General features: G+C 35.0%; 1 protein-coding gene and 1 pseudogene across 1 annotated transcript; both read right to left on the minus strand.

Moving 5' to 3' along the window:
* Positions 1-3,193: 3,193 nt before the first annotated feature.
* LOC107629940 (uncharacterized) lies at positions 3,194-5,090 on the minus strand. The gene is made up of 3 exons (XM_088510047.1): positions 4,615-5,090; positions 3,651-3,856; positions 3,194-3,566 (listed from the first exon to the last, which is right to left on the minus strand). The coding sequence occupies exons 2-3, from the start codon at positions 3,812-3,814 to the stop codon at positions 3,194-3,196; spliced, it is 537 nt and encodes a 178-aa protein (XP_088366173.1). The 5' UTR covers positions 3,815-3,856; positions 4,615-5,090.
* A 2,842-nt stretch (positions 5,091-7,932) lies between these two features.
* On the minus strand, positions 7,933-8,819 carry LOC148569967 (L-type lectin-domain containing receptor kinase VII.1 pseudogene; annotated as a pseudogene).
* Between the last annotated feature and the right edge of the window lie 5,534 nt (positions 8,820-14,353).

Below are 14,353 nucleotides of genomic sequence, written 5' to 3' on the forward strand. Positions count from 1 at the left end.
GATTTAAAAATCAAACTAATTATCAAATAAAAATTTACTCAAATAACTAAATAGAGTATTATTTGATTTACTTGATTCGAGTAATTTTTTATTCAAATTATATTCTTTCTTTCTATTTAATAAAATCTCTAATAAAAGAGTGAACTAATTATTTTAGATAAAATTAAATTTAAAAATAAAAGTTTATTTTGGACAAAAAGAGTAATAAGACTTAATTTTATAATAATAAATCATATATCGTATTAAAGAAAAAAAACTTTAATAATTTTTTATTTTATTGATTCTCCACTTGTTTAGTTTTATCAAAAAATACATGAAAGGATGTATTCATTCAAAATACATATATATGATCAAACTTAAGGTGAAGAGCACTTCACTTAATCATCACTATGGCAGCAGCAACCACGTGTGGGATTACACTCCCAACGTTAAAAGTGATTAAGTATGATACATAAAATACACAAAATCCAGTATCACATGATGTTGTTTTATCGTAATGATCCAACCTCTTATTGGTACTGCTTCCGTCTGCAATAACTAACAAAATTGATAGACTAATATAATATTTAAATATATTTTATATTAATTTAGTTAAGTACAATTGTTTATGTATCTGTATTTAATTGTTTAAATACTTAAAATAAAAAATTTTATAATATAATATCGTAACTTTTATAATTATAAAGTTGTTTTTAAATATTTTTACTCATTATAAAATGAATTATAAAAAAAAGTAAAATAAATTTCGGTATCTGAAATAAAAAATAAAGCCACGAAAAGAATGCAAAAAAAAAAAATTTTTGACGCACTATTAATAATCATTTTGTCAAAATCAATTTGTGTTTTCTTATTTTCTCATAAGAATATGAATACTCAAAGCCTATTGATCATTCTATTTATAGGGTCTTGGAAAAAAATTAAACCCAATATGATATTGTTATTATAATGACTTTTATAAATTGGGTCTTGTTAAGATAATTAAATGCCGCTATCTCACATTATTGACAGATTTCTTAAATAATATGTATAAAATAAAATTAAATAATTTTTATTTTAAAAAAAAATAATTTTTTATTTTGATTTAAATATTTAGACTGCAATTTTTTTAAATATATTATTTCTAAAAACAACTTATTAAATAAATTAATTTAGTTACAGAAAAAAAAGAAATACTACTCACATTATCATGATTCTTTTACGATTTTATCCATAGTTTTTATAAATTTGATTGGTTTTATTTTATTTATTACGATTTAAACTTCTGTAGAGTTAAAAAAAATACAACAAAAACCTAAACTCGTAACTTATATTTTTAATTTTCTCAACGTTAAAAATTCTACTATTTAATATTTCTGGTGTCATAAATATAGCTATTTTTTCCGGATATTTAAATATTACAGGGGATTAATATTATTAATTTTATCACCAAAACAAATAGCAGTAACTTAGACATCTCCATAACAATAACTGATTACTTGTTTCTTGTTATTTTTTCCAAACCCTCCATCTTAGTTTACATTTCATTGTCAAACACCAACTTTATTTGTTTTAGATAAAATATTAAATTGATTTCTTACATTTGGACGTAATTCTGTTTTAGTCCTTATCATTTAAAGTGTTCTATTTAAATCAAAAAAAGTTTCATTTAACTTTAATCCCACCGTAAGGTCAAAGTTAAATAATTAACGAAATATTCAACATGACAGTAGTACAAGAACAAGGTCGATAATCTGGAGAATAAATACAAGCTCCAAAGGCACAAAATCAACCGTGGATACTTTTATATATTTATTTATCATTCTCCTTAATTTTATAGAAAATATTTCATTTAAATTATAAGAAGAATGATAAATAAATGTATTGATGCATCCACAATTAATTTTGTGCTTCTGGAGGTTGTACTTGTTTTTTAAATTATCGACCTTGTTCTTTTATTATTGTCATGTAGGACCTTCTGTTAATTATTTAACTTTAACCTCACGGTGAGACTATATTGAAGCTAAATAAAACATTTTTTAATTCAAATAGAATATTTTAAATCTTAGGAACTAAAATAGGATTATGCCCAAACATAGAAGATTAATTTAGTGCTTTATCCTTTTTTTTTTTCCAACTTATTTTAATAGACCTAGTAACTTGTTTTTCAAAAGTTGTTGTCCACCTAGTTAGCGGCCCAAGTTGAAGAAAACATTTTTGGCATACAAAATTCTAAAACTAACCACGCAGTAAACTTTGCATAGTTATTGTATTTAAACTTAAATCTCTTGGTTAAATTCACGTTTAAACACTCCACCTGTATATTTCATCATGCCACCTGTCGTCACGTCATTTGTCAGTAAAATATCATTCATCCTTAACCACCTAATTCCGTGCCACCATAGAAGCCACCTTCTTATTAATATTCATTGACTAGCTTTTGCCCATTGTTATAGGATACAAGTTCAGCTGTCCCTTTATTCTCTCCAGTTATTGTCCCAGTGGCTCAAAGCATTGGTCCACCCCTATCTGATATTTTTTGCTTCACCAACTCTACGTGCAGGGGTCAGTATTATTACATAAACTACCTTGCTCAGATATGGGGGAGACATCTATTTATATTTCCGAAGAGAAAAATCAAAACCCTCTCTTGAGATATTTTTGTACTGAAAATGTTTTCCTATTTGGTGTACTATTTTAGGTCAAGATACGTGCTTCTTTATAAAATTCAATTTCTAATTTTAACTGCATCATGCTTCTTGCTTATTGTCAAACAACTAATTTTTTCACATCATTATTTAGGATTGTTCCATGACCTATTGAATTGATGAATATTATTCATCATGTGACACGCGCTTCGGAGGGAACATACATTTAACATTGGGGATACTCCCGTAAAGTTGCAGAAAATGTCTTTTTATAAAAACACCTACGTGTCGTCATATTATTGGACGTTTTTAGTGAATCGATTTTTTTAAAATTTTTTAATTAACCAAAATAAAACCAATTTCAATATTCTAAAATTCGGTCAGATCGACCGGTCTAACCGGTTCAATCAAAAACCGACTTAAAAAAATGGTCTGATCCACTTTCCAAACCCACCCCTTCCCCCTAACAAGTAACACCCACCCATTTCCCCTAGCACCCACCCATTTCCCCAATACGTGAATCATATATCACTATCACCTGAAGTCTGAACCCATAGCACCTTCCAAACTCACCCCACCAAAACCCTAAGTTCTCCCTGCAACCGTTCTGCCGCGGTGCCGCCGCCGTCCGTGCTGTCGGCGCCTCTGCTTCCTCTCTCGTAGTTCGGCGTTCTCCTTCCCCCTGTCCCCGTCCTCCCTGGATTCTCTCGAACTTGGAGCAGCTCGCCGCTGTGTCGCCACTCGCTGTCGTCTCGCCGGGCACCGTCCATGTCGTCGTCGAAGGTTAGCGGCACTGCCTTCACTTCGGTTCTTCTCTTCCTTTTATGCCCTGTTGTTGATTTTTGAATGTGAAACTGTGACTGGGTTAATGGAAAATCAAATAATTGATTTTGTGCTGTTGCTCTTTTTTTAATTCCTGAAGCTTTTGTTGAAATTTTCTTGCTGCTGCTAAAAATAGAAATCAAATCATTACTGAAATTTTTGTTTAGCTTTATTGATTTCACGTTTATTGTGATTAGGGATTACTTGTTACTGATTTGTAACGATTGTTGCTGAATGCTAAAAATGAAAATCAAATCAAGTGTTGTTTGCCTGAATCTCTTGGTCTCAGTTTGTATGTCCATGAAGGGCTTCTTCTCCATGTTTTCCTTTTCGCATTCCAACATCCTTTGCCTCCTCACCATCGCCATCGCTGCCACCTTGTCCTTTGGTTCTTGGTGTTTCGCCTCTTCCTGCACGAAACCTCTGTATAAGTTAGGGAATGTTTCGCAGTTTGGACTCCAAATTTTAACTTTGTAGGGAGTACAAGGCTGTCCAAAAGATTTTACTCAGGGACCACTTATTCAAAACGCAGTTGAAGCATAAAAAAGTAAATAACTAAACAAAGCATGAAGCAAAGATCATAATAAACCACACTCAAAAGCCTTCAAATATAGGAAAAAAAACAACACAGGAAAAAGAAAATCTATGAATAAACTATAACAACCAAGTCTTGTCCAGTAGATGTCTAGATGAGTCAGTTATGGCCCGATTTGATAAAACTTCAACTTTTCAAGATTTGTATTAGCTATGTTTGGTAAATCAAAATAAAAGTAACTTTTAATATGCATAAGCTACAAAAAATGCATTTGGTAAAATTACTTTACCATTAGTGAGTACTAATACTCGCAATGCAACAGTAGTTATAATCAACATATCACAAATTTTCACCCCTAGTTTCTATCAAGAAAAAAAAGGGGACAAAATACTTAAAAATGGATTAATAAAAATATACATGTCTAACTCAAACCTATCGAGTTATGTTAAGACGACATAACCTTTTTAAACTCATCTTTAACTCCTTATTCATTCACTAAAGGATGGATGAAGAGTGAACCCACCATCAAAGCAAGTTCCACACTCTATCTTATGATGATGTAGTGATGAGTCAAAGTATGAGTTTTTAAGAATTGTCACCCCAACATTTATCGTAAATAAAATACTACTTAACCTTGAGGATTACGACTTCTATCTTCAATTTTTTCCAGCACAAAGATATTACCCTTGTTGTCCCTTCCAATCCTCATGGTGTCATCAACATATCTATGAGAAAGATTGAAATAAGAAACAACAAGAATTTTCATCAATGATAGAATAAAAGACAGAGAAAAACAAGCGTGTTTCACGGCCCTTTAGTTTGTCCATGATATGATCTTAGGATACGTGATTTCCAACCATCCCTCTGGATTGAAGATGCCCAACAGAAGATTATAGTTTTTCTGGAATACATGCATCAACTGTGAATGCAAGGAAGAAAGTAATTTGAACTTGGAAAAATCAGACAAATATTCAAATCCGATTAATTAGGCTAGAGAAAAAATGCAGTATCTAATAGCATTACCTGATCAAGAGTAATGGTGGAGCTTTCAAAGTTAATGTCAGCCCTCTGTGAATTTCAAGTATTATCCAATTAGGTAGTTACTCAGCAGCAATAGTTATAGATTACAGAGAAATAAATTAAGATTGGTCAAACAAGAAGGTAGAGCTTTTGAATGACACTAAGCATCATTCTTGAGCATCATTCTTAACAGCATCATTCTTGAGCACTGCAAGAATCTCATCAGCCGCGCCGCGAACAATGCTGAGAGGCTGCTGGCCAAGATGCTGTTGAATGACACTAAGCATGGCCCCATAGGCAGCCCTAGTCTCTTTGGCCTAGGGCTGATACACGCCTTCCTCAGTGGCAGTGAGGACACTCTCTTCCAGGAGGCGCCGGCGCTTGCCCTGTCGAGACAGGGGCTCGGTCAAAGGGTCACGCTCCTAGTCATCACTGCATTCTTTTCCCGTTTCTCTGCTTCAAGAACCTTAGTCATCACCTCAGGTTCTCTCTTTGCTCTGCTTTCTAGTCTATTTTCTTTAATTAGTTAGTTAGTTAGAATTTGCATGTTGTTAGTGGATTTAAGTGGTTAAGATAGGTTAGGATTAGTTTAGTAGATCTTTGTTAAGTTGCAAGTGTTGGATTATGGCTATTATGGGTTGAATTCCGCTGAAAATTGCTTGATTATGCTGAATTTCTGCATTGCACACCACATGCTTGATTGAATGCCTATGTAATGTTTTGCATTTTATTTATGTGTTGTATCTACTATAAAGATTAAATTGTGAAAATGTTAGGCACACTGTTCTTGGATGAGGCACTTTTGGCTATATTTTGATGCTTGTTCAACTTACAATTCATTAGCACATTGATTTTGTTGTTTTGTCAACACCTATAGGATTTCTATGTTCATAATTCTTGAATTTTGGGTGAATCCTCAATTTGTGTGCATTTAATTTGTTGTTTTCTACAAGTAAAGAACCTTCACCGAGAGAATGTTATCTACTAAAAAAAATGAAAATAGCTAACAACTTTGAGTATGCTTTATTTTTTGTTCTGGAAAAGAAGGATGGTTTTTCAAAATTTATATAGGTTCCAATGAACAACATGTTCTAATAGATAAAGCATAATCCTAAGATGTAAGCTTATGACAGTACTGATGTAAGCATGGTCTGAGTAAATTGGTGCCATCTTCATTTGTCCACTATAGACATTTTAACATAGAGCAATACTTGAGATGCCAAATTTCCAAGGTCCCATCCACTTTAGGTAATTTGGGTTTGTAGCTTCTATCTATTTCTTTCCAGTAGCCCACCACTTGCCAATAACTGCTGGATGCCCCTCATAATTTTCTGTTCCTGGAGTTTTGAGTTATCACAGATAAAGCACTGTCTTTGTGATGAAAAAAGAAAAATTTTAATAACTCCATTTATTTATTCCTTTGAGAAACTGCTTTTAGATGGGCTTTCTGCTTTGCTTCTAGTATATTTTATGTTGGTCCTTGTTTTCAAGTTTGGATATGATCTTGCAGGGAAGATGATAAATGCTGTCTTTTTCCGGTCATCCTTTTTCTGTTCAAGTCGATACAAGCTCGCTTTGTCAATTGGCACATAGCAAATAGAGAAATCCACGATTTTTCTCTCTTTTGTCCGGATTCAGATGCTTTTTGGGCTCATGAACCTGGTTTATGATAGCAAATAGGAGGAAAGAAGTATTAGAATGTGAACATGGATGTTAAGCTTTTTGACAAACCCATTGCTTAGAAGGAGGCTTTGTTTCGTCGTGGTTTTGAGTCATGCTGTGTAAATACATTTAGAGATATGTATAGGAGAATCAATCAAGTACAAATCTGTAGCTTTGCTTCATTGTAAAAAATCAGAGAGTACAGCTTCAATGGATAATGCCAACAAAGTCTTTAATTGTAATTAACTTTTTTATGTCTTTATATGTGTTTATAATTTCAATGTGTTTATCTGACCACTGACAACTCCCATTTTGCACCAGCACCTTGCTTGACTTTGCAATAGCTTTACCACTTTCTACCGAAACAACATTAACAAAGAGCTTCCCATCCCTTGGGTACCTACAAACAAGAGAATCAACATTTGTTATTATTAACAGAACCATCTATTTCCTTTATTTCCCCGCACACTGAATTACTATTGAAAACAATTCTAAAATCAACATACAACTTTTTTAGCAGCAAAATTTGGACAGAGTATAGTTTTGGTGATTTAAACATTTCCCCCCTTGATTACAACTACTTTAGAAGTTAAAGATAAATCATCTTTGCTTACTTTTAACATGTTACTGTAGTCATTCAATATTATGGAATGTGGCCTTCTGATATTTAAACCATTTGACATGGACTAGATAATAAGACTTTTAAAAAAAAATAATAATTAATTTACGTATTGTCATTCAAGAGAAAACAAAATACAATGAAGACCATAGAAAAACTAGAAATTGATATAATACTTGTCTAAGGTTTATATATGAGTAGTTTGTTGACAAATCTCAAGTTGAATGAATGATGAATGATCACGTTTTCTTTTTCTTGGTTATGTAATGTGTATCTTTCTTTTCTTTAGCTTATTAGGTGCAGACTAAGCAAAAATTTTCACCTAACAGCAATCTTAAGACATCATAAAAATAAATAAATAAATAAATAAAACATTGTGCTTATTTTGCTTCTTTACGTTAACGAAAGAAAGGCTAAACATTCCTCATCATGTAATATGAAAAAAATTGACAGCCGGATTTCTTCTATGAAAATGTCCTCAATAATATAATCAAGGAGTTTAAAAAGAATTACTAGATCACAATCATATGTTCATCAATTCATTTATGCTCTGATACATTATTTACATCAATCATATAATGTGATAAAATGGATCAAAAAATTCATCACCTAAACACATCATCTCCATAATTGCATTGATGGGAAAAGATTCATCTACCCTCAACTACAGATTTAGACCAAGTAAGAGACATTGAAGAAGTATTAGACTGGCGAATATCTTCAAATGTTGGGTGTGAATAGCTAAAATAATTAGAATACTCAGAAAAAATATCCTCGGATTTCAACTTTAGAAGCAAACAAGTATCCGCATTCTCATTCTCTGATTCTTCTCCTCCCTCATTGTTCCCTTCTAAAATACTCACAACTTGTCTCATGTTTGGTCTTGATTTTGGTTCAGGGTATGCACACAACAATCCCAACTGAAGAACCTTCTCAACTTGTTGCAGATTGAAGTCTCCTTTAGCACTTAACCTCTCATCAAGTGCATTCATTAGTTCCCCTTTAACCATTGGTCCCCACACAAACTCCACAAGAGGTGGCTTACCTTCTTCCATAGGCCTCCTTCCACACATGACCTCTAAAATCAAGATTCCAAACATGTACACATCCGTGCGAGTCGAGGCTTGTCCGGTCTTGATCACTTCTGGAGCCATGTAACCAACTGTTCCAACCAACTTTGTTGTGCTAGCAACTTGGCGATGGCTATGCATTCTTGCTAATCCAAAGTCTCCAAGCTTTCCATTCATATCCTTATCAAGTAACACATTGCTGGCTTTGATGTCCCTATGCAGAACTTGTTCTTCCCAACCTTCATGCAAATACAACACAGCAAAGGCCACACCTTTGATATTTCTTATTCTCTCTTCACAGTTCAGCATCATGCTCTCATCTCAAAACACTCTCTTATCCAAACTCCCATTATCCATGTATTCATAAACTAACAAGAAATTTCCCATGTCTTTCTTGCACCATCCTCTCAGAGCAACCAAGTTTCTCTGCTTCAATCTTCCAAGGCTTGAAATTTCTGCTAGGAACTCTCTCACGCCGTCATTCTCTTGTGATATTCGCTTCACTGCCACCTCTGCGCCGCCTCTTAGAACACCCTTGCATTTGATAAAACATTCAAGTCTCAAGGATTCTATATTATAGCTAAACAGAACAACTTCACTTTAGTTCACCTTAATTAATTATCATCCATTTCCAAAATACTAAACTTCTTCACATAATAAATTTCCTCTTCTTTGATAAAATTCAACAAATAAAGCACTAGTTTTCGCTGTTTCTAAATTACAATAGTAGGATCTAAGATTCTGAGGCTTGCATTGCAAATTCCGCACCAAACGCATAATCAGTTCATCACCGCGAATCAACAATTGCGAACATACGAAGCGTATTAAGCTAACCTGAAAAAAAAAAAAACAAAAACAGAACTCTACTTCACACACTATTGCATTAGCATTTATCAACGTAAATGGAAGAATAAGGAAAAAATAAAAATTAAATTAAATTACCTGAAGAGCCTTAAAATGAGAGAATCAGAACTCAAATCTTGTATCAGCTGCAGATTTCGAAGAAGCCTTGTTCTTACTCAACCGAAATATCCTCTCGTCTCTCTTCTGAATCACACTCACGTTCGTAATTGGTAACTGGTAAGGTTTCGTGTGATTAATCGTAATGAATGGAATACAATACTACTTACCATTCCACATTTCCTGGTGACTGCTTGTGCTTCGGTCAAGGGTGTCGGAAGAGTACCCGTATGGATTGTGCGTTACAGCCACACCAGGATTCACTTGTGTTGATTTGCTTGAAATAGGTCTATGTATGTTCCTATGGCTCCAGAGAAACATCTTCCACCAGAGTCTCTTACTTCCAGAAGGAAGAACTTGGCTTGAGGAATGCCTTCTCAACATAACTCTATCAGCACTGCAGTGAGTCATCACAGACCTGGGGCTTTCAAGATTAGCAGCCACTTTACCTACTGTAAGTTCCTGTAAATTCTTGAAAGATTGCGACTTTGAATCTGGGAATTGATGAATTGTATTACCGAGAACATCCCTTCTTTCCAGGTTTGAGCATGATCGAGTGAGTTTGGGAGAATCCCAGGAGGCTGCAAATTACTTCACCATTTCACCGTTAGGCTTGAATTTGGGCTTGGGCAAGATAAGGGGTTAGAGTTAGAATTTTTTTTAATAGGGATTTAATTGTATTTTTAAATTATTAGAGATTTAAATGTTTGTAAAATAAAAAATTAAGGATATATATTTTTTTATAAAAAATTTAAATATAATTCGGTTTATATTGTGTAAATTGATTGGAACAAACCGAATTTAATAATTATAATACAGACAATTAGGTTTATTATTTTTCTCTAATAAATCGATTTTATTCTGAATTATTAAAAAATAGCTTATTAACCGGTTTAATAAAAATGTCCAATCATATTATGTCACGTATGAATGTCTTTAAAAAAAAATATTTTTTGTGTCTTTATGTAAGTGGCCTCCTTTAATATTTTGTTGGTCATTTGACCATAAGAAGGAGAATTATGTGAGTTCCTTATTGTAATTTTTACATTTTTAGACCTTTCCCCCTCTTGTTGAGACTTTTTTCTTTAGATATGTGTTCTAGACTCGATCCTTAGGCTACGAATCGGAGCAGCCACAACCCGGTTACTCGGGCATGGGTCACCATCCCAGTCTAGACCGGTCCAGTAGTCATAAATTTCTAACTAACATTCAAAATTCAAACAATTTTCTTATCTTAGCCCACAAGATAAGATAAGATAATAACTGCAAACTATATAAAGGAGTCAGGAACTCCCCCCAGGTATATTACACATTCTTATCCTTGACCTATACCTCTTAGATCCATTTTGATTTGAGCGTCAGAGTGTCTTTGCAGGTACCACTCCCGCTGCTCCAGGAGTTCGACCCAGTTACCATCAAGGACAACAGATCTCTAATCCTCCTCTCAACCCGTACCAGCGTAGTCCCGTATATTGGCACCGTATGTGGGGATCTGTCAAATCTTGGTGGCATTCCAGAAGAACTCGAGGAGAGGTCCTCAAGCCATCACCATGAGCCAGACCCATGAAACCCGACAAACCAGACCCGCGAAAGGATAACCAGCGCCGTGCAAGTCCGGCCAACCCCTGACAGACAGCAACCACGAGAGAATGACCGCCAACCCGACAAAGGCAGAAGGCTGATGGCCTAGGAGAAAAGGCGATCCGGATAATTCAAGAGCTCTACCAAAGAGTGCAAACCCTATAAGACTTAGTAGCTTCCAAAGAGTGCTACCACCCAGAGCACGCAAGCCAAGCAACCTCTAGGAGTCCCTCATAGCGAGAAACCAAGAACGAAAGATCGCCTAACCGATGTCACGGCAGATGCTGGGACCGCAGCTTTTCCTAGGAGCCTGAGGGCGAGCACTATGACGACGAACAGAGACACCAAAGAGACTCCAAACAGAGAAAGAACGAACATGGGACAACGGAAGTTACACCATTCACTGAGAGAATCCTAAGAGGTAAGTTACCAAAAGGCTTCGACGAGCCGACTGACATGAAATATGATGGTACCAAAGACCCGTAGGAACACCTAATGACCTTTGAGGCTAGGATGAACTTAGAAGGAGTTGCCGATGCAGTTCGATGTAGGGCCTTTCCGGTAACCCTAGCCTGCCCAGCAATCAAGTAGTTCAACACCCTCCTGAACGACTTAGAGCCGACATCTCCTGGAAGTTCATGGCACAATTCACCACTATGATTGCGAAAGTAAAACACCTGATCATCATGCTCAAAGTCACACAACAACATGACAAACCAACAAGGAAGTACCTAGACCGATTCAACAACGAATGTCTGACAGTCGACGGGCTTACGGACTTAGTGGCTAGCCTGTGTTTGACCAACGGGTCAATGAACAAGGACTTCCAAAAATACCTCACAACCAAGCCAGTCTGGATAAAGCATGAAATTCAGAACAAAACGAGGGATTACGTAAACGACAAAAAGGTAAGCCAAGTCGTGGCAACCAATAAACGGCACCACAGAAACACGACACGACGAAACAACCAGTCATTCAAAGAGCCTTCAAAATATCATTTCAAATCCACCGCCCCCAACCGACCACCTAGAGTGGGGAAGTTCATGAACTACACCCTCTACCGGCTCTAATCATGGAGATCTACTACCAGATAGCAGAACATCCTCTCGAAGGCCCGACAACTGAAGGAGCGAACATGCGACAACAAAATCCTATACTGTGACTATCACAGAGGATATGGACATAAGACCCAAGATTGTTTCGATTTCAAAGACGCTCTCAAACAAGCCATCCGAGACGGCAAACTCCCTGAGTTTGCCAAAATTATTCGAGAGCCCAGAAAAGTCGAACAGGAGAGATCACTCAAGTGGGAGGGGCACAATCTCAGAATGGTGAGACCGACGCACCAGGAGAATCCGAAAACTAACCCGATGATCGTGGTGAATATCATCATCGAGAAGGATGCCCAGGAAAAATCCAAGTCAGCACTAAAAAAGGAGCTCCGGGTGCTGGCCATAAAAAACGAAAAAAGAACACCCCTCCTTCTGACAATGATCACGTTTTTTCCCGACAATTTATTGAACGACACTTTGGCGAAAGATGCCCCTTTCGTCATATCCACCAGAGTCGGGATTGGTTTGGTAAATGTATACTCGTAGACATCGGGGCCGACTCCAACATCCTTTTCAGGGGAGCTTTCAACAAATTAAGATTATGAAACGAGAACCTACAAAGTCACCACAACGGAATGACCAGACTCAGAGACAACTTTCGCAAACTAGATGGTTCCATCGTACTACCGATCACCATCGGAAACGGAAACCAAAAGAAGACCATCCTCTCTGAGTTTGTAGTCCTAAAGGACTCCATAGCCTACAACATCATCTTGGGGAGGAAAACAATAAACGATCTCTCCGCCGCCATATTTTCCAAGTTCCTAATTATGAAATTTCAAGTTGATAACGGAACCATAGGAACAGTGTACGGCGACCACGAAGTTGCAATAGAATGCAACAATGCCAGTTTAGCCCTCTGGAAGCGATCCCTGGACGCGGCGGGAATCTTCCTAGCTGACCTAGATGCATGGCAAAATGATCAACCAAGACCAGAGCCAGAAGGAGACATGGAAAAGATACAAGTAGGGCAAACCAAGGATAAATTTGCCTTTATTAACAAGAATCTACCTTCAACCTAAACAGCGAACTCAGAACTCCTAAAGAGATAGGAGAACTCCCATTTAATATAAAGTTTTTCACATAAATAATTGGAAATATTTATGCAAATGTTTATGAAGACAACACTTTGGAACTTGCATACAATACGAATCAAATCATCTTTGAAGTCAAATTTGTAAGTTTTGGCTAACCACAAGGTCAAAGTGGATCATTTACAAAATCCAAATATGAAACTTTAAAGAGAAAATATCTTGACAAATCCAAGTGTTCTGTTTATATTTCTTAGAAAGTTTTAAAATTTATTGGTTGGAATATTACACAAAATAAACTCGCAGTTGAAGTTATTTTACCACAGTTAGTAATATTGTCAAGAAAAAATAGATTTTTTTTAACCTAAGAATATTTTTTTAGGTTTATTTTAAAAAAGGTTAAAAATATTTGAAGAGACTGTTTTGAAATTTTTTTAAACTTTTTCAGTGACTGTTTTAAGATTTTTAAATTATTCAAAAACTATTTTGTATTTCATCTTGAGAATTGATTTGTCCAACTCGAACATGTAAACATTTAACGACCACATGTGCAACTTAATATTCTACGTTAGCTTTTATCATTAATGACTAACGAAAAAAGACTATATTGTTTGATAAAAGTAAGAATTGAAAATTATTTTGTCTATTTTAAAATTTAAAAGGATGAAGTGTCAAATTTTAAAAATTTTGAAGACTAACTTGAGTAATTATCTAAAAAAAACTAGTTACACAATGTCTAGAGTTCTTCTTATATTTGCTATTTTGCCAACAGAAAGCATATTTTATCAATGACAATTAGCAAATATTGAATATGGGGTGGTAACATGCACCCTACATGTGGGTACTTAATTTGATTTAATTTGGTTGAATACAGTTGTCAACTCGATTCACAATGTGTAGGGTGAGGTGTCGGTAAGATTTTTGTGCGAATTGAACCTCAACTTTACGTACTCGGCCAACCTACACCCTACATATGTATATATTATATATTTATATATTTATATAAAAATATGTTTCAAGTAGAAGATGTTGAACCAAAGACTTGTCTCTAAATACAAAAAACTTTAATTACTAAAAAAATTATTAATTAATAATTTAATACATTTTTTTTTATAAAGAAGTCAGTTCTATTTTAAATTATCATAAAATTATATATAATAAGGATAAAAAACACATATAAGCCAATGGCAGACTAAAATTACACAAATCAACTAAATTGAAAATTGATACACAAATCAACCAGAAGCACATTTCTATATAATTCGAATTAGGGGAATTCGAATTTAACATGCACAGTAATTCGAATCAGACTGATTC

This window comes from Arachis ipaensis, chromosome B3, assembly GCF_059453495.1.
Source record: "Arachis ipaensis isolate K30076 ecotype BB chromosome B3, ASM5945349v1, whole genome shotgun sequence".
NCBI lineage: Eukaryota > Viridiplantae > Streptophyta > Magnoliopsida > Fabales > Fabaceae > Arachis > Arachis ipaensis.

What these genes read in the sequence shown, in the direction of transcription:
- LOC107629940 (XM_088510047.1), bottom strand. Translation starts at nt 3,814, where the DNA reads ATGGCGATGGTGAGGAGGCAAAGGATGTTGGAATGCGAAAAGGAAAAC. An exon ending in TCGTTACAAATCAGTAACAA is followed by an intron (nt 3,567 to 3,650) that starts GTAATCCCTAAT and finishes TTTTAGCAGCAG; the next exon opens with CAAGAAAATTTCAACAAAAG.